At 42.3% G+C, this 18,685-nt stretch overlaps 1 protein-coding gene across 9 annotated transcripts in view; it reads left to right on the top strand.

Moving 5' to 3' along the window:
- Positions 1 to 581: 581 nt before the first annotated feature.
- The window catches only part of AGFG1 (ArfGAP with FG repeats 1), a 36,718-nt gene continuing 18,614 nt past the window's right edge, over positions 582 to 18,685 (top strand). For 2 of the 9 annotated variants that reach the window (XM_048063178.2, XM_048063177.2), the window contains exons 1-2: positions 583 to 1,080; positions 10,079 to 10,172. In XM_048063178.2, the coding sequence (XP_047919135.2) occupies positions 914 to 1,080; positions 10,079 to 10,172 (261 nt within the window). In that variant the 5' untranslated portion in view covers positions 583 to 913. Of the gene's footprint in view, positions 1,081 to 10,078; positions 10,173 to 18,685 lie in introns of all 9 variants that reach the window. The other 7 variants (XM_048063185.2, XM_048063181.2, XM_048063182.2 and 4 more) reach the window with 5 other exon arrangements.

Genomic DNA, 18,685 nt, shown 5'->3' with positions numbered 1-18,685 from the left:
CTTGTGAAAATCACAACAATTTTCCCTGAGCCCCTGTGAAGCACTATAGGTCAGTCAGTCCCTGGGGTCCCACCACAGCAGGAGTGGAAGCCATCTCCCCAAGGCATTTCCAGCCCAGGATGGACGCCTAAGCCTTGAACTTCCTCCACCTTCACCTCAGCCGACCCCTTCACGACCCTCCATGACAGAAATTTCACACTTTTGCTAGACGAGGGCAACTTAGAGAGCTGGAGGGAGCGGTGTAGCGAGGTAACATTTTCCTCATTTAGGGCGGAACCCGGCGTCCGGCCCGAGCCCGCCCTCCCCAGACGGGGCTGAGGGGCGTGTGGAGGAGGGCGGCGGGCGCGGGGCGAAGGCGGTGCGGAGGGCGAAGCCTCCATTTCGCGGAGCTTTTTGCACCGAGGCTCGCTATGGAGCTTCCCTGTCCGCTCTCCCACCACGGCTCACGCAGCCCCGGTAGCTGCGGGAGCGCCTCCTCCCCTCCTCGGCGGGCGGGCGGAGGGAGGGAGGGAGAGGATGCGTCCTCCCGGGCGGCAGAGGGCGCTGCCTCCGGCGAGCGCGCTCGGCTCCGCCGCTCCGCCGCCATCTCCTTCTCTGATCTCATAAAGGTGTCGCGCAGGTTCCGCCCGTGCTCGTCATTCAGCCGCCCCGGGCCTGGTGCCGCCGCCGCCGGCCTCCTCCGCGCCGCCGTTCCCTTCCCCCCTTCCCCTCCCCTCCATCCCTCCCTGCCCTCCCCTCCCACCGGGCTGCGCTCCCTCATCGGCTGCCCTGCCCGCCCCTTCCTCCTCTTCCTTCTCCCCCTTCTGCCCGCCCCGGTCCCTTTCTCCCGCCGGCCGGGCCCCGGAGCGCCGGCGCCGTCGGGGTGTGAGCGGGTCCCGGCGCCGTGCCGGGCCGTCCCCTGGCCGGCGGGGCCATGGCCGCCAGCGCCAAGCGGAAGCAGGAGGAGAAGCACCTGAAGCTGCTGCGGGAGATGAGCAGCCTGCCGCCCAACCGCAAGTGCTTCGACTGCGACCAGCGCGGCCCCACCTACACCGACATGACGGTGGGCAGCTTCGTGTGCACCTCCTGCTCCGGCATCCTGTGAGTGAGGGGGGCGGCGGAGGGCTCGGGGGGCGGCGGGCGGGCGAGCTGGGGCCGCACCGGCCCTGCTTTGCCCCCGGGGGCCGCCCGGCTTCGACCCGGAGGGCCTGGGAGGGGGACGGCAGCGAGGACAGCCTGGTGGAAGGCGCTGAAGGTGTGGTTAAATATTTTTGGGGGGATACTTATGGGAAGAGAGGGGACGCGTGGCCCAGCGGTCGGCTTCGTGGCAGTGTTAGGGTCTGGGGGTTAACCCCGTCGGGAGCACCGAGTGGTGGTGTTGAGGGATCTCCCTTGGATGCTGAATCCCGGGTCTAGCCTTTCATGTATGAAATTATGCCTGCCACAAGTTTGTAAGACAACTCTTTATGCTCCAGCTAAAAGGATAATCTCCAGGCTTAGCAGTTTAACATGATCAGGAAGAAGTAGTGGATTTTTTTTTTTTTAAGTCTTACTCTTGCTTCATACAAACTTTATATATGAACCTTAGAAAGGGATTGGCTCTGATAAAGCAGATTGCATTTTTCCTGTTCCTCATTCCTGCATGGGCCTCCCCCCACTCCTCCCTTTTCCACCCTTCCTCCTCTGAGGAGCATGTATGAAACAAGAGCAGTTGGGATCAGTCAGGTCAGGATTTCAGTTTATATCTGTAGGATACTGGTTGTGTATAAGTAATTGGAGTAAAAGCATACTGTCTTCAGTGTTACTGCTCGCTTAGCTAAGTCTGTTTGCTTGCTGGTGTTTCTGTGGCATTGTGTGTGTGGAATGGAGCAGAGTCAAAGAAGTGGCCCAAGTAATAAGTAGTGTGTCAAAGGATCCCAATTGTTTGTAAAGGTTTTAGTTCATAAAACGCACACAAGAGCCTGAACTAATTTCTGTCCCTTACTAAGAAGGACTGACTATGTACCCTACCCCACACAGGTCTTCTAAGTAGTCTGCTCTTTTAGAACAAAGTTGCTAATTACAATGAGGTTCGAAACAAAGCAACCATGTTCCTTCTGTGCTGAATTTACATGGAACAAGCTGCCTTTTATGCTAGGCAGCTAATTAGACTTGGTTTTTTTCTTCTACTTTGTGTAGACTTCTGAACAGGCTTGACGCAAATACAGAAAATGCATTCAGGTTGTGGAACTGAAGAGTCTCCCGTTTTTGACACGTACATGGCACTTAATCAGCCAGCCCTGGCTATTGTTTGCTATGTTAGCAAACTGTTATTTGTGCTAGCATGTGAAACTACTTTAAGCTACTGCACAGAGCTTATTTAATGGTTGCACATGTTCTTACTGGTTAAACTAACAGCATGACAAAACTGCTATATGAGAATGTTCTCCTTTATTTTTCAGGCAGGGGTCCTAGTCTTAATAGACAAATATATCATGTGTGTTGCTGAGATGTTTAACACAGGTTCAAGAGTTTTTTTTCTCCTATCTGTTAGCCACGATGTATGGCCTACGGAAGTCCATAGTCCAATTTACAGTAACGTAAAGGATGCACGTGCAATGAAACAGGTAGTAAGCAAGGAACAGCTGTCACTTGCTGTTAGGTTGGCCATCATTTGGATGCTACTGTGCTTAAAGAAAGTAGGGCTTTTTTCTGAGAGACATTTCTTGTGTTATTCTAATATAACGCATATAGCTCTCTTATTCTAAATAAACAGTGTTTCTATATATATCAAAAAATATCTATGCTTAAAGTTGATGTAAATGACTTTGAAGAGGACTTAAAAACTTTCTCCTGAAGTAAAATTTGGCTCCTTCTCTCATATTGACTCAGTAATGCTTTCATAAATGGTGCATGCAAGATCTCATGTACTGGTTAAAGCGTTAGACCATAGGTGATGGGATATTTTCTTAATAATGAGACTTAGTGAAGTAGACCTCACCTATCTCTACCAGAAACTGATATTTGTAACACTTCAGTCAGAATAGCCATTTGTACAACTTATTTCCAAATGCGTAATGTAGATTTCCACGGTGGAGGAACCATGTTATGGTAAATGTGTGGAAGTATTGCTGCCTGTGCAGTCCTCAATGGCTGTTTGCATTCTACCTCATAACACTTGTTTTACTGTAGGGTTTTAATATTATTATTACTTTGTCTTGTTTGTATGCTACGTGAATGACTTGCACTGCTTCCTGTTTCAATTAATTTTTTTCTAGCCTGGTACAGGAAGTATTCTTAGGGTCAAGTAGACTGTCTTTCAAGTATAAGGTGCAGTGCAAGACTAATATTCATACATTAACAAGTTTCCTTCAGAAAGGTGCTCAGTTAGTTATAATAAACGGTTGCTAACATCAATGTGATCTTGGATAGGCACCTTGTTCTATGTACAGTCAGCTCTAAACTTTTGAGATTTGATGTCTGAGTAGGTTTTTTGCAGGTTTTCCGAGGTGTTTATTCATTGTCCTGGTAAGGACAATCTGTTAAAACCCAAAATCTTCGTTTGGGATCCATCATTAATTTCTACTAACAATTCTGTGTATAGAAAGAGAGTGACGCCTTATTACTAGATAGACTAGACTAGATTACACCGCTTTCCCAACTGCTCCCAAAATAGCCTGACTGGCTTGTTCAAATGCTGCTGAAAATGATGAAAAACTAGTGACTTGAAGATGATCTGTTTCTGATTTAAATGTTGAAAGTGAGTCTTGTCAACCTCCTTTGTTATGAATAACTAACTTGTTTCCTATAATATGAAAGGGCTTGGATTTTTCCTACGGATTGGGTTTACCAGAACAAAGGCTGAGCTGTGCAAAATGGAGCCTGCATGGTCATGCATAGTGGTGTGGATAGCGGCTCTGCTTGTCCCCTGTGTTCAAGCTCTCTTTATGTGGAAAGAAAGCATGCTACGTCACGGAAGCTGTGTCGAATTCTGCCTTTTGGTGTTGGACAAGAATGTAGGATGTGTAGAAATACGCACGTCATGTTTTTTTCCCCCAAGTGGGAGAAGTTCTGTGCAGGAGCAGTCTCATCAGGTCAAGGATTACAATAGTGCCAAGTCAGAAGGCTTCTCCTTATGATGTCAGGGTTGGCAGAAGGGTTCTTTCCATTTGACAGAGGTCCTTTGGTTCAAAGGATGATGCTAGTAGTGATGTCGTCTGTGTTTTTGGATGCTACGGTGTATTCTGCTGACAGGGATGTCCTCTTTGTCATAGTCTAATGCTTCTTTGACTTAATTTTCAGCTTCCTTCTTTACCTCTCCTGGTCATCTTAATTCGTGAAAACTAGGAGTAGGATGATTACATTCTTGAATGAAAAAAAATCCTGTTTGATTATGAGCTTACTTCCCCAAATTTTGTAGTGTACAAACTTCTGATGTAACATTGCCTGGCAAGAGGCGTGTGTATTACCTGCTGGTGTGATAACCAGGACTCCCCTTCTCCCCTTCCTCCCCCCAGTAACCCCTCTTCAACCCTTCCCCTCCAACCCCCTGGGAGCTTTCCCATTCAGATAGTTGCACTTCAGGCTTGTGTTAGGAAGGAGCAACCAAGAACATTCAGGATACATTGTTACTGTGGGGAATGATAAAGCTTTTTTTATGTAACTTCTTACAACTATTAGATGATGTGGCCTTCTGTTGGCTGCTTATAATATTCCTAGTTGAAATTTTAAATTTTCCTGGCTAAGGGACTTCTGTATCAGCCAGATTAGTGCGTTTGGCCAATACCAGGAACAAACTCAGCAATAAATCTTTGTGTAATGGCTGTGATTTACTGTCCCTTTCCCCAGAAAAATTTCTGCAGAAATTAAAATTGTCTAAATAAGTGGTGTTAGAGTGAAGGTGATGCTGTCTGTGTTGGCATCGTTTTCAGGGACTTTTTTTTTTCTTAGGGACATGCTCAGAAAAGAGATCTGACTTATATGTATGTGCATGTATATTTCATTTTTTCTTCAGTGTCATGGCTGGAAAGCTAAGGAAATGTCTATGCCACAATAAATACTATGCAGTCCAGAAAGGATTTATTTTCCAAGAAATAGATTAAATTAATCTTGACTGTGTATGTAAGCCTTCGGCTGTTAAAATATAAAGTGAGCTCGTGAGGTGGTGGAGGGTCTCCAGGGAAGTCCCCAGGTATGAGGAATGGCCATTACTGCTTTTTGCTAATAACAATAACACAGAAATAACAATGAATGTGGTGACACTGGCTTTCCTAAACTTGTTTTCCAGGCACTTGGGGATGTAGGTGCTCTCTGCTGGCTTGGTGTTTGCTATCTCTCAGTTACTTCCTGCTTCCTAGAGGGTCAGAGTGTGCTGGCTTAGACTTGAGGTCATGTTAGGATCTGACACAGGGTGACATTAATGGTGGTGAGTAGCCATCTGTCCCCTGTCCTCCCATGGGAGTGACCCTCTAACCCAGCAAAGCGCACTTACTGTGTGTGCTTTTCTTTGTGTGTGTCCAGCCCTGGCCAGTGTTCTCTGAAACTCTGCTGACGTTTGTTTGCAATGAACACAGAAACGGCTGTTCCACCAACAAGCACAAGTTCAACCATAATTGGCTACCGAATTGTTAGTAACAAATGCTCACTGACAGTGTTTTGAATGTTTAACGTTTAAATTATCGGACTTCACAACCTTGTGCCAGCAGCCTTGAAGTTTCCGTCATAAAAGCATGTGTTTTAACAGTATCCCTGAAGAGCCATGCCTGTGGTCTCTGTAGCTTCCCGGCTGGCGGGCTGTGTCACTGGCAGCGTGGACCGAGTCAGTGGAGGATATTCTCCCAGCTGGAAGTGCTGGGCATGGCGCTGTCCCCCAGAAATACCCCATTTTGAGTATGAAGCTTGTACTGGTGAGTGGGCTCTCGGTGTGGGATGCTGCAGCGATGGCGTGCCGGATGCGCAGCCTGGCAGGAGCCGTCTGACTCAGCCACCTTCCCGAGCGCCGCTCGGGGGTGGCTGCGGTCTGGGGAAAGTGCTGCGGTGGCAGCTGCTGCCTGGTGTCCTCGGGAGCCTGGTAACAGAAAGGAGTAACTGGTACTGCTGCACCCCTGCGGGTTACAAATATTTGTTCAGGGTCAGTTTGAGTTTAGTCATTGCTAAAGGTTTATAATCAATTTTTTTCTGCTGTTAAACAAGGAATACTGTCGAGCATTAGAACTGTGCAAAGCACTTGTCAAATGCATAGAACAGTGAAGCAAGCGTTAGATAAATTTTTTTCATATAAAAAGGGGGGTCCTTAATTCCTCGTAAAGCATAATTGTACTTGGCTGCCTACCAGTAAGCTTCCTCTGCATGTAGATGAGTTGTTAGTGAATCATCTGGGTCATCAAATGATTTCTGTACGTAAGGAAGGGTAAAATATCGTAGGATTTGTGAAGCAAGAGGAGCTTCAGTACTTAGGTTTTCTGTTTTGAGCTCTAATTTGTAAATACAACCGCGCTGTATTAGAGAGGTTCTAGTCAGGTCATGAGTATCGGGTGCTTGAAAGTGGCTCATCCTAGTTGAAAATCATAAAATTGTTTCTAAGCCGTTCTGATTGTAGGCTCTAAGTGATTTATCTAAGAAAGTTTATGCATATGCTTTGGGTTGTATTTCCGTGCTGACCAATACAGCCTCTTGTATTGAACCCTTTGTTCCGGTCTGATTTCATACACAGTTTAGTGTAAGAGGAGGCTTTTTGTAGGTTTCCTCCCACCCCTTGCCATCTTAATAAGAATTACTTGTACGTATAATAATGCAGCTTGATAGTTAGCTAGTTAGCTTTGCATTTCTGGCCACTAAGGTTCAAGATTTCCTACTTCAGTGGCTCACTGGTACGGTGACGTGCTCTCTGCCATCGTGCGAGGCATCTGGTGCTTCTGTGGTGGGATCTGACCGTTAGGGACGGGGCGTACTTGCCTCCTTTAGCAGGAGAGTGGAAAAGAAATGAGAATTCACCTCAATCACACATCATGGATGTAATCTGTAAATACAGATTATACAGATCTGGGATTTTATAACCTGAACTTCAAAACCATATATCTTGCACTGGCAAGAGAGGACTATTGGAAGCCTCATGTTAGGGTAAGCTGTTCTAGTCAAGGCTTTAAATATGCCTGGTGCAGCTGCTTAACACAACTGACAGTGTGTGTTTGCTCCTGTAAAAAGCTGTTAAGAGCCCTGATAAATCAATGTAGGTACATGTGTTTTCCTGGTTAAATAATGTGTGCAGTGCTTTTAAATTGCAAGCATGGGTACAACATAGCACTTAATCCATATTTGTTGTAAATGTGAATTCCCAGCAGAAGATCGTGTGGAAGCTTAGATATCCTGCCTGTGCTGAGTAACATGTGGATTGGTTTGTGAATAGCTCTAGCTTTTAAAATAGTTATGAACGTTTTTATGGGTATCTTCCTTAATATGAGGAGAGTAAATTGACCAGACTAAGGTAGACAGAACCACTTCATATTTGGAGTAAAAGCAAGACACTGATTGTTATATAATATTTTGCAGCAAATATATATTTGCTGTAGCGAGGCGGGGATTGGTCTATTCTCCCACGTGCCTGGTGACAGGACGCGGGGGAATGGGCTAAAGTTGCGCTGGGGAGGTTTAGGTTGGATATTAGGAAGAACTTCTTTACTGAAAGGGTTGTTAGGCATTGGAATGGGCTGCCCAGGGAAGTGGTTGAGTCACCATCCCTGGAGGTCTTTGAGGCGTTTAGATGTAGCTTAGTGATCTGGTTTAGTGTAGGACTTGTTAGGGTTAGGTCAGAGGTTGGACTAGGTGATCTTGGAGGTCTCTTCCAACCTAGACGATTCTGTGATTTGAGGAGCATATTTCTGTGAAACATAAAGCGGATACCACCTTTGTTTCTATGCTGTCATTTAATGTGATTCTGCGGTGTGACTTAGTGAAAAGTAGTTATTCCTCTGCATGTGTGGGACAAGAAGGTGTATTTAAAGAAAAAGCCAAACAAAACCTGCAAACATCTGTATAGCAGCAGCAGCTCTGAAGTGATGATGTGTAATTGCGTTGAAGTTGTAGATTTTTTTTAAATTTGCATCATCTTAAAATGAATATTTACTTCAAAAATTTTAGTTAATACTACAGTATTTTCGTGTGGTGTTTATTTGTGAAATAAATGTGGATTTGGCTTAAAATTTGGTAAAAGAAGTTAAATTGATTTCAATTTAATGTGGAATTTAGACATCTTAAGACAAGCAGTTCATTTGGTGAAGCTTGATCTGAATAGACAAACCAGCTTGAAAGCTCTCACAAAGTTTAATAAAACTTCCTCTGCCTTCTTGCTGAGGTACTAAACCATGGAGTCCAATTTTAGACAGTCAGGTTTGAAGAATTTGCTTAAGCAATTAGCATTCTGTAAAACTAATTCTCATCTATCAGTAGATTCACATATGACTTTTGCATTTAAAGTACTTTTAAGTTCATTGTATGTCTTAGCAAGATACAATGAATTGATTATTTTTATTCAAGTATTTCAAATGGGGTGTCTTAAATCTGTTTCTTTTAATATGAAGCTTGAACTAAAATGTCCTGCTCATTGTTCTTATCAGTATCCAACTTTAATTAAACTGAACATGTGGAAACAAAGGTGTTTTGTAAACACAGGGTCAGAGTTGTCCTCTTACAGGTACAGTGGATTTATGCATCAAGGTGAAATTGCAAGCTAAAATCACAATAGTGTTTTTTTTTGTGTACACTTAAATAGAAACTCAGAGCTAAAAATTTCTCTTTAAAACTTGAGTACAAAGGTTAGGATCTTCTAATACTTGGAACATCAGATTTGCAATGCACTGTTTTGATGAATAACCATTACAGTGTTCCTGGAATAATCATGAAGTTAAAGAAAACTTAAATCTTAAATTAGTTGTCAGTGATTTCTATTCCTAACAGCAATCTGAACCAAATTTATTATTAATGCTAAGTAGCAGATAGAAGCAATAAAGCTGACTCATATCAGCTGATCTGGTAGCAGTGTGCTAGCCCTGTACTACATTCCTGGAAAGTTTTTCCAAGCTTTTCTTCTGGAAACTTTCTTCTCACATACATAACACATTCTTTGAAATCTCATAGTTACCTTTTCTTTAAGGTGATATGACAAGAATCAAGACTTGATGAACCTGACTGTTAAGCTAACAGCTGTGCTACCTAAGTTAGTGTCTCCGCTGTTTGGTGCATGTGGGATGTAATGTCCTTGTTGCCACTGAGCAAAAACACGGTGTGATTTCAATCGCAAGTATTTGCAGGCAAAAGCAGTAGCTAGCATGTACTTAAAGCTTGAGAAGAAAAAGCTTTTTCCTTGTCTTATACTCGCACAGTTGTACTCACAAGGTTTTTCTCTATGCTTGTAGCTTTTGACTGAACTGGGTTTGACAATACTAGGCTTTGGCAACAAAATTGACTTGACTTGCTACTAGTCCTGCTGCAGCAGTCTGTGAATGTGAGGATGGTGCCAGTTTCTGCTTAAGGCAGAGCCACTGAATTTTGAGCTATTGCACTAATAATGTTTGTTCTTGTTTGAGAGCACAGTAAAAATGGCAGCTTTTTTCTTCAGTTGCTGTTACTTGTGTAGTGTTCAGGAGGAGGAAGACAACAGACCTGTGGCAGAGCAGCAAAAAATAAACTAGAAAAAAATGCTGAGAGGAGACAGGAAGCAAAGGTTAAAGTGGGAGGAAAAGAGTCTGAGCTGGGGAGGTTAGTTGGCAGAAATGTAGTGGCTAAGTAGAAGTACTAGTAGGAGTAGGTTGAACCAAGAGAAGAGCTGGGGGGAAAGAAAAACTGTTGAAGGAGCCCAAGACTGAGAGATGAAAGAAGAAAAGCTGAACAAGTTTGGGGAAGCAGGTTAAGATTTCAAAAAAGTCAAAGTCTAATGTGTTCATAAAGCTGCATAAAAAGGGGCAGTTAGCATGTGCAAACACTGATCTCCTCTGAAATTCCATTATTAGATTTTTGCTTTCTGAATGCTATTTTGGGGTAGGCTGACTTTTCGTTATGTTAAAAGTGATTGTGTGATAACAGACTTCCTGAATACTGACTAAATACTACTTGCTTCTTCTTTTAGACGGGGCTTGAATCCTCCCCACAGAGTGAAGTCAATTTCAATGACTACTTTCACACAACAGGAAATAGAATTTCTGCAGAAACATGGAAATGAAGTAAGTATTCATTACAGAGTACCAAGTGATGGACACTTTTTAAATATTCAACTTTAGTACTTAAAGCTTGAGCTTTTTTTGAAGCAAAAGGTAGACAAGAGTCTTTTGAAGCCAAGTTCACTGGATGGGGTATCTTTTTCTAAAAAAAAAAAAAAAAGCTCGTTTCACTTAGGTAGCTGATCAATATTGTGTGTTATTGCCCAGCACAGACAACCTAGGTTCACATGATCAGTGCTTCTGAATGGGGTTTTCTTTGCCTTTTGCATAAGGCAGTATGCATCCAACTCTACTTTTCCTCTGGAAGCCTAGGCCTTTAGGCTGAGTGCAGCAGTATTTCCTGAAAGAGTCAATGGTAACGAAAATAATTTTGTTGCCTGTAGCTGTATTTCTATTGAGTAGGTGTCAGTCTTCCAGCAGTTTCAACAGCCTGATTCTTTAATGAAAATATATCAATATTTTGAAGGTCCTTAAAGAGAGGAAGGAAAGGAAGAAATCCTTTTTCCTCTAAGGATTAGATAAGAGGCAACTGTATGTTTAGAGTGGCTTGGGCAGCTTTGAAGAGAGGAAGTTCCAGTGTACTGCTCTTTTTCTTTGTAATAGATGAAAACTAAATCTGAGGTGAATGTTGAGTTGCCTCTGTGGAGATGTGTGGAGCGTGTAAACCCTGGTTGTGGCTACTAATGTCTTCAATTTGAGGAAGAAGTTTGTCTTTTAATGTGCTGTAACATGAAGTTACAGTATATGAAAATTATTGGAGGCAACTCTTTCTTCTAATCCAAATATAGAAAAGGTTCGTTTTTATTTTTGATTGGATCTGTGTTTTGGTTAGTAGAATTATTGATTGTAGGCTGTGGAGTATCTTATTAACAAGTTGTTTTGAAGCTTTGTGGGGGTAAAGCCCATCCTTAGTTAAAATGCTGATACTTAACTTTCTTAAACTTAGCCCTGTTTGTAACTGCCTGCTTTAAGAATGAAAATAGAAATAGCAGCTTCTTTTTCTGTCCTAGCAAATGTGTTATTTGTTGAAATGACTGTTAGTGGACGATTATTCTAGACAAAGCTGGAACAAGGTCAAAACTTTTCCAGACACTACAAATTTTTGTCAGTGGTATTGACTAGTGTTTATTGAAATTTCTTTGGCATGGTAAAGCTGTGCAACATTGTATATGATAGAGTATGTTATTGATGCTTTGCATAAGGGGAGTCATAAAGAATCTTTTGTGGGTTTAGATGCCTTATGTAAGAATCTCTTCCCGTAAGATTTGACTGTAAACTCCAACATTGCTTTATTTCACAAGTGTATAGGAAAACATGAAAATGCATATGTGTATATGCAGAGGTGTGTGTGTGTATATATATGCACCTGCATCTGTTTTGATTTATTTCCGGAATCTGCAATGGCTACAGGACGTAACCATTTTTTTCTCTGATCTGAGGTCTTAAGTGATCACTACTCAGGGTAGTTGTCCTTATAATAGACCTGACCACCCTTCAATCATACTTGTTTAGTTTATATATAATTATCAACATAAAAACACTTAACGGATATCTGTAATGGTATAATATGCTTCGAAAGTGGAGGTCTTTTGTGTTTGTTGTAGTACTTATTACTCTCATTAACAAAAGTATGGCAATGATTTAAATAAGCTACCTCATAAATAAGATGTGCTTCTGTACTTGCAGGTGATAGGCTTAACGGGTGTTCAGATATTGGAGTGATACTATTTTAAACAGCATTAGAAGTTTAAAACCTAATTAAAAACACAATTTCACTTTGCCATGCTGTATGTTGCTGTAGTTAAATAGTAGCTTTCTTTTGTTGGTATTGGACTTTGGAATACTCCCCTGCAGATAAGATAAAGTATTGGGTAGATGAAGTTCATCTCTCCTTACAAAAAACTTTGTCTAGTTTGCTCTTCAGCATAGATGTCTGTTGTGTATATGATAAGCAACGAAACTTTCTGGTATTAATTTGTTCAGCCTGAAGTGGACCAGACCAGGGACCTGACCTGACCATTTTAGAGATCAATGTGAAACAAAGTACAGCAACTAGATGCTGTTGTAATGTTCAGTTGTTTAGTTCTGTGCCATTTGAAAAGTTTTTTTTCCAATTTGGTATTTTTACCTTCTGTTTTTCTGTGGTGTGTTAAAATACTTCATTTCCACTTTGTCCACCTAGTCATTCTCCAATGTGGCTGGTACCTCTGTGGTAAGCTTTTTCCTGCTTCTGGATTGGTAGTTTGTGGTGTACTGCAGGGAATTTGTTCTCAATAGAAAGGAGAATAGCAAGAAAGCATGTTAAACCTACCTTCCCTGAGGTAAGGTAGGCAGTAAGGTGGTGAGTTCTTGGAGGAAGTAGTTTTTCCACTGTCCATCAGGGAGTTTTTTGTAAGGTCAATGTATTGTGTGAGGCTGAAGTTCCCTTAAAAATTAACTGGTAACACTTTCTTAATTTCTGAAATAGTAACTTTTCCCCAGTTGTCACAAATTGCCAGCTTTCCTGGCACACATGGCTAAAACCTTTACTTACTAGAAGGCCTCCACAAAGGGATTACTTTGGGAAGAGGCCGTTCAGAGCAGCTTCTCTTCAGACGGGAGGTGCCACTTCCTTCCCTGTGTGTGTATCTGCAAGGAATGTCTTTTTAGCACAGGTGACTTCTTTGAGTTTTCACTTCAACTTCAGATTAAAACCTTTGTACTGTGTTTGGAAAGGTCTATGTTTTGGTGCTGCTTAGTCATCTGCAGGTGTAAACAGACATCTAGACTCTGGTTTTGCTGGTATTGGGGTTAGCTTGCTTTTGCAGCAAGAATGGAGATCTCTTCATGCTTAGCTGCTTGGGATTAGTTTAAGAGTGCTTCAATGGGTTTTAGTGCCAACCCTCCTGACTCTTGATAGCACCTGTTGTCCTGGTTTCAGCTGGGATAGAGTTACTTTGCTGTACAGTGCTGTGTTTTGGGTTTAGGATGAGAACAATGCTGATAACACACAGATGTGTTCGTTGTTGCAGAGCAGTGCTTATCCAAAGTCAAGGCCTTGCAGCCTCTCACAGTGCCCTGCCAGCGAGGAGGCTGGGGGGATGCACAAAGAGCTGAGAGGGACACAGCCAGGACAGCCGACCCAAATGGGCCAAAGGGAGGTGTCATGCCGTATGACATCGGGCTCAGTAATAAGGCTGGGGGAGCTGGCCGGGGGCTGCTGCTGCTTGGGGACCGGCTGAGCATCAGTTGTATATGACTTGTTTTGTATATTTCTTTTTTTCCCCATTCCCTTTTCTTTCCTATTAAACTGTCTTTACCTCAACCCACAAGTTTTGCTGTTTTTTTCCCCGAAGTGTGTTCCCTGTCCCCTGGAGGGCAGTGAGGGAATGGCTGTGTGCTGCCTACCTGCTTCCCAGCTTAAACCGCACCACCTGTGCAAGTGTTTCTTACTGGGTTCCTGCACTCTAGATTGCTGAAGATTTACAACTCCTGACCTAGTAGCAGCGTGGGACTGGTTCAGAGCTGGTGTTTGGCCCAACCGGAATGTTTTCCTGGAATCTCCTTCGCTACGGAAAGTGGCCTAGAAACCTGGGAGTGGAAAGAATAGTACGAAGCTGGAGCTGATGAGTCCTGACAGCAGGAGCTGTGCAGTCAGGTGTCCTTGTAGTACATCCCTGGTTCTGTTAATACGCTAGAAAGAGATGTGAGCTGATTGTGTATGGAGCGATGTCGTTAGCAGGATTTGCCAGCTTGGACTCTGCTTATGAAAGCAGCTGGACCCAAACTGGCTTTGAAATCAGTATCCTGGCAGTATAAAATTCCTTAAACCTACAGAGATTAATGAATAATATTGACATCAGAAGTGCTGAACTACTAAACAAAGCTCGAACTTGCTTACAGAAGGGAACTGTTTCCAAATCTTTCTTCCTGTGGTGAGTGTTATGTTTTGGAACATAGTTTTGGTGTGTAGTAATCTGTAGTTCTTTGCACTGTCAGCATTACAGTTGGTGCATAACTGAGGATATCTTCTTGGGGGGAGGGAGAAAGCTAATTTGACATTTACTGGGCTCCTGAGAGGTAATATCTCATTAGAGCTATTTAAACCAGACTGACATTTGTAATCTTCCTGTGCAGTGTCTGGATCTAAACTAGAAGTGCTCTGTTATTGTAGGTCTCACACTGTGCTTTTTCTAGTTGAAGGACAGCTTCTACTAGCAGAGGTACTTGCTCTGTCAGAGTTGCCTTGTTATGCTACCTTCACAGCATAGAAGAGAAGGGTACTGCAGGACTAAAAGCTTAGTTTTACTGGCCCAGCTGAATCTGTGTTATTCCTAACTAGCACAACTATGCTAACAGGAGTTTCTGAAGTGTGGTAGCTCAATGCGTTGTGTAAGCAGAAGGCCTTTTGTCTCTCCCATATCCGCCTTCCCACACACTGGAGATCTGTATCAGTGAAGTAGTTATGACATGGTGAAGGGTTTGGTGGTTGAAATACATGGCACCAGAACAGAAGTAACTGAACTCTCAGATTCTCTCAGGCTTTCTGCAAAATGAGATGGATAGTGCTGTTTTTTCTTTACTAGTAGTTTTTAGTGTGCCTTTCCCTCCCCACCTCACAAGTCTATAACCCTACCACCAAATACAACAACAGTAAACCTACAGACAGGTAAATTCGTATTCCTCTTAGCCTTTGAGCCCTTCTGGAACTCCTGTAAGTATGGAATCCAGCTAGGAGGATAGTTTTTAAACCAGAAGCTTTTCTGGTCAACTTTGTTTGGTCAACAAATGAATAGGCTGAGTTCTGCACAATGAATAGGATGAGTTCTGTAGTCCTCTGTGCCAAAGCTGAAAACAGGTGATTGCTCAGACCGTAGGACTGCAAACTTAAATGTTTATGGAAATCATGGTAGGTAAATACAGTTATTTTGGGAGTTTTTCCTGAAGTATAGACTCAGAGTAACCAATGGTATGAAGAGAAATATAGGTGAAAACTTTATCGTAACATACTGCATGCACTTGGCCCACTTTTTCCTTTCCATCATAAATTTAAGTTATGGCAACTCACAGTCTCTTCCTTAATACCTCCTGGGTTTTTAACTAGGTCAGGGTGAGTAGGTTGAAGCTGGTTGTGATTCTGTTTCCCTCATTGCTGCATGCTGTACTTACTGATCTAATTCTGAACTTCCCAGTACCTAGTTGCCAAATGTCTAATGACATTCCTTGCAGGTTTGAAGCTTGTTGGCAGAGAACAGATGCTGTTCTTCCCAAACCAGTTGGAAGAGAGTCCTCCTGAACTCTTACATTTCATGAGGATAGCTATTCTGAATCTTGATTTCTACTTATTATTGTCACGTGATATTTGCTTGTCTTTGCTGTATCTTATTTTGCAGCTCCCGTGATATTCACTGAGGTATGGTGGAGGCAAGCAAAACTTCAGTCTTGCTTCTGTCAACCCTTCAACAAAAGTAGACTTTCAAATATTGCATACGCTTAATCATTGTGACTTCAATGCTGTCTTTTTTATTTACTGCATTGGTGAACCAGTGGGACATGGACTAATTATACTTTTCAGGGACAGTGGACAATGATTATGGATTGTTGGATATGTTCCACTGTTTCTAGGGGCTCCCATGTAACGTGAATGTTTACTCTTGGCTCCAACTGGCCAGGCTCTTCTCTAAGCAGAGCATTTTGTTTAATAGAGTTTTAGTTATCAAAAGGAGGAGTATAGTCAGGCATTCGGTGCATGAACAGAGCTTTTGAGCAGAGGCTTACTTGTGGTGCTGTTGTGAAAAGAATAATATTAATATTAAATGGCTGAACCAGTGTGCCCAAGGAGATGGGGTAAAGGAGAAGGATTTCAGAGAGCCGTAGAATTTTTAGGCGTGGTACCTTTATAGTAAAGTTGTGCAACTTTGTGATGAATTCAGGTGCTTCTTTATGTACTATCCATAAAAGCAAAGGAGTAAGTAATTCTGTTATAATGGAGTTATGGAAGTACCATCATGAAACCTGGGCAGGAGCATTTTGTTAATCAGCCCTGCAAGTCTGGTTAATGTATGAAGTAGGTATTCTAAAATACATGCTTTTTGGAATATCAAATGCAAATTTCTCAAAGCATGTAATTTTTGTTTCTTTTTATAGTTACTTTGTTGTTTTTCTCTTGTACTAAGTTTATATTTAAAAGCTAAGAAAACGTCGTGACTGATAGAGCATCTGGTCTCCTAAAGCTCGTCTTTGTGCAGATTTATGTGCCCTTTACCAGCTCTTTGTACTTTTGTTCCATGTCTTGGAGATAATGCCTGGGCATGAGTCAGCACCTGCTGGGAATGGCTGTGTGCTGATTTGTTCAGGTGCCTTGACCATGCAGCTGTCAGGCCAGATAGAGCAAAGAACTGAAGCTCACACTGAAGTAATGTCAACTGAAGTTGCTGATCTGATTTTCTGCTTTTCCACTGGACTTTTTTTTTTTTACAATTAATCTTTTGTTATCTCAGGTACTGTCACGTTCAGGTAGTGGATTTAAAAGCTGTGATTAGTGGGAAGTAACTAGGGTACCAAAGATGTAGATGCTGAATGATCGTTCCCTACCATAATTTAACAGTAAGTTGTGTGGCATTAAAAAAAAAAAAGGCAGTTCCTTGATCTTTCTTGTAAGACTGTCTTTTAAATATCTTTGAAATAGTGTCATGATCTGGTCAGTAAAAATATGCACATTTCTTACTTTGCACCACCTGTAAGCATCTAGTTAGCTGTCTATTACCTAGTTATCTAGCTATTATGTTAGCTATCTACCTAGTACTGTTAGCTATCTTTCTATAATCTTAAAATAAGAAGTCACTATTTCAAAATACACCTATACAATGAGCATGCTGACCACAATATTTCCTTGTATTTTAATTTCCAATTTTGATTTCATCCTATAATACTGCATAGCATGCTGCCATTTGCTTTTTTTTGTAGATAGCTGAATATTGTGTATTAGGGCTCACTTGAAGCATAATCAATGCATTATTGTGGATCCCTGTCAAGTCAGATGATAGTAACAAAAGTATAGCCAGAAAGAGCGTACAGGTCACCAGCAAGCAAGTAAAGACAAGAGGCCTTTATTGTGTTCTGAATGCTTGCTTGGAACGGCTGCTGATGTTCAAAGCATTGGGTGGTACTTCATACAGAAATAGACAAAAGTGTGCCTTTTATTAGTTCCTTGGGTGATGATAAAGCTTTCTAAAACTTGGCTTTCTAAAGAACGTTTTCTTTATAAGACTTCTAAGAAATTACATTTACTCTTCTATGAATGCTTTATGTAAAGGAACTTGTATGAAATGTAACTTGCATCTCTGGTGTGCAAAAATAAATGTTTTAGACAGTATTTGTATGGCTACTGCTGTCAAGCTGCTTATTAAAGTGAGCACTGCTTGCTGAAGATAGTGAGGCTAAGTGTGGGTTCTGCTGCCTGGTGGCTGCATCTTGCAGTTTCACCCATGCTCATTAGTAATGCTTTTCTCTCTGCTTCCAGTAACAGAACCAACAAAGAATGCCTGTCAGGTTTAAATAAGCTATTATAGTGACTTAAGACACATTTCAGTTAGTGCTTTTGTGTTTAGCTATTTAGAAGAAAGGAGTTGCTCCAGGAAATGTTTTTGGAAGCTTCCTTTCTGAAGGCTAAATATGCAAGAACCCACACGTTTAAGATGCTTGCATCAAGTGTCATTTTAAAACAATGGATTTGGGCAGTACAGTCCTCCTTATTACCTGTTTGCATACTCACAGAGCTGACACCTACTCTAGCTCTATAGCTGGTAGTGACCTCAAGTTACACAACATCTCACTTTCTGGTTTCTCCTAGAAATTGCCAGAAGGGCTTGAGACTTACTGAGGTGGAGTTTGGTTTTTTGTTTCTTCTCTTGCCCACCCTCTGAATGCTTAGGTACTTCAGGGTGAAGGTGAAGCAGAAGACAGGGAGAAAGGTGAAGAAGTGGGTTGTGGTTTGACCGAGTTGGTCTCGGGGTGGGTTTCAGTGCTACCAGTGACGTGGTAGTTGTGGTAAGTTTCTTTGATCTGACTTGGGTGATACAAGAAGGGGGAGGAATTTGATGGCCTGAAATGGGTAGGGAATAGGACCTCTCTCTCTCTCTCACTAGCTTATTTTAGGCTGGATGTAAACTGATCATCACTGTTCAGCCCTGGGTGTTTTTCTGCTGGGTGCAGGATGAAGCTGGGGCTTGTCCAAAATTAGGTACAGCTCTTCCTTTCCATCAGTGTTTCCTGATGTTCCTCTCAATATTACAGTGGGGGGGGAGGGCAGGCACAGCTGTGTAAATTCAGATACCAACTCCTGCTAACAGATATTCTGTATTTAGCCATAAACAAGGCTTTTCTGCTCCTAGCAATCATCTGACTGCTAGTTGGTACAGTTACACTTACAAACCTGTGTACAGAAATTCTACTGCTTTCCCGCATCAGAGCATCCCATGAATGTTGTGACTTTATACACCTCGTCGGTAAGGTAGGGCTTATGGTTGATAGAGTGA

This window comes from Anser cygnoides, chromosome 9 (genome assembly GCF_040182565.1).
Source record: "Anser cygnoides isolate HZ-2024a breed goose chromosome 9, Taihu_goose_T2T_genome, whole genome shotgun sequence".
NCBI classification, from domain to species: domain Eukaryota; kingdom Metazoa; phylum Chordata; class Aves; order Anseriformes; family Anatidae; genus Anser; species Anser cygnoides.
Note: the sequence above shows the minus strand (reverse complement) of the source record. Positions and strands in the feature narration are given on the sequence as shown.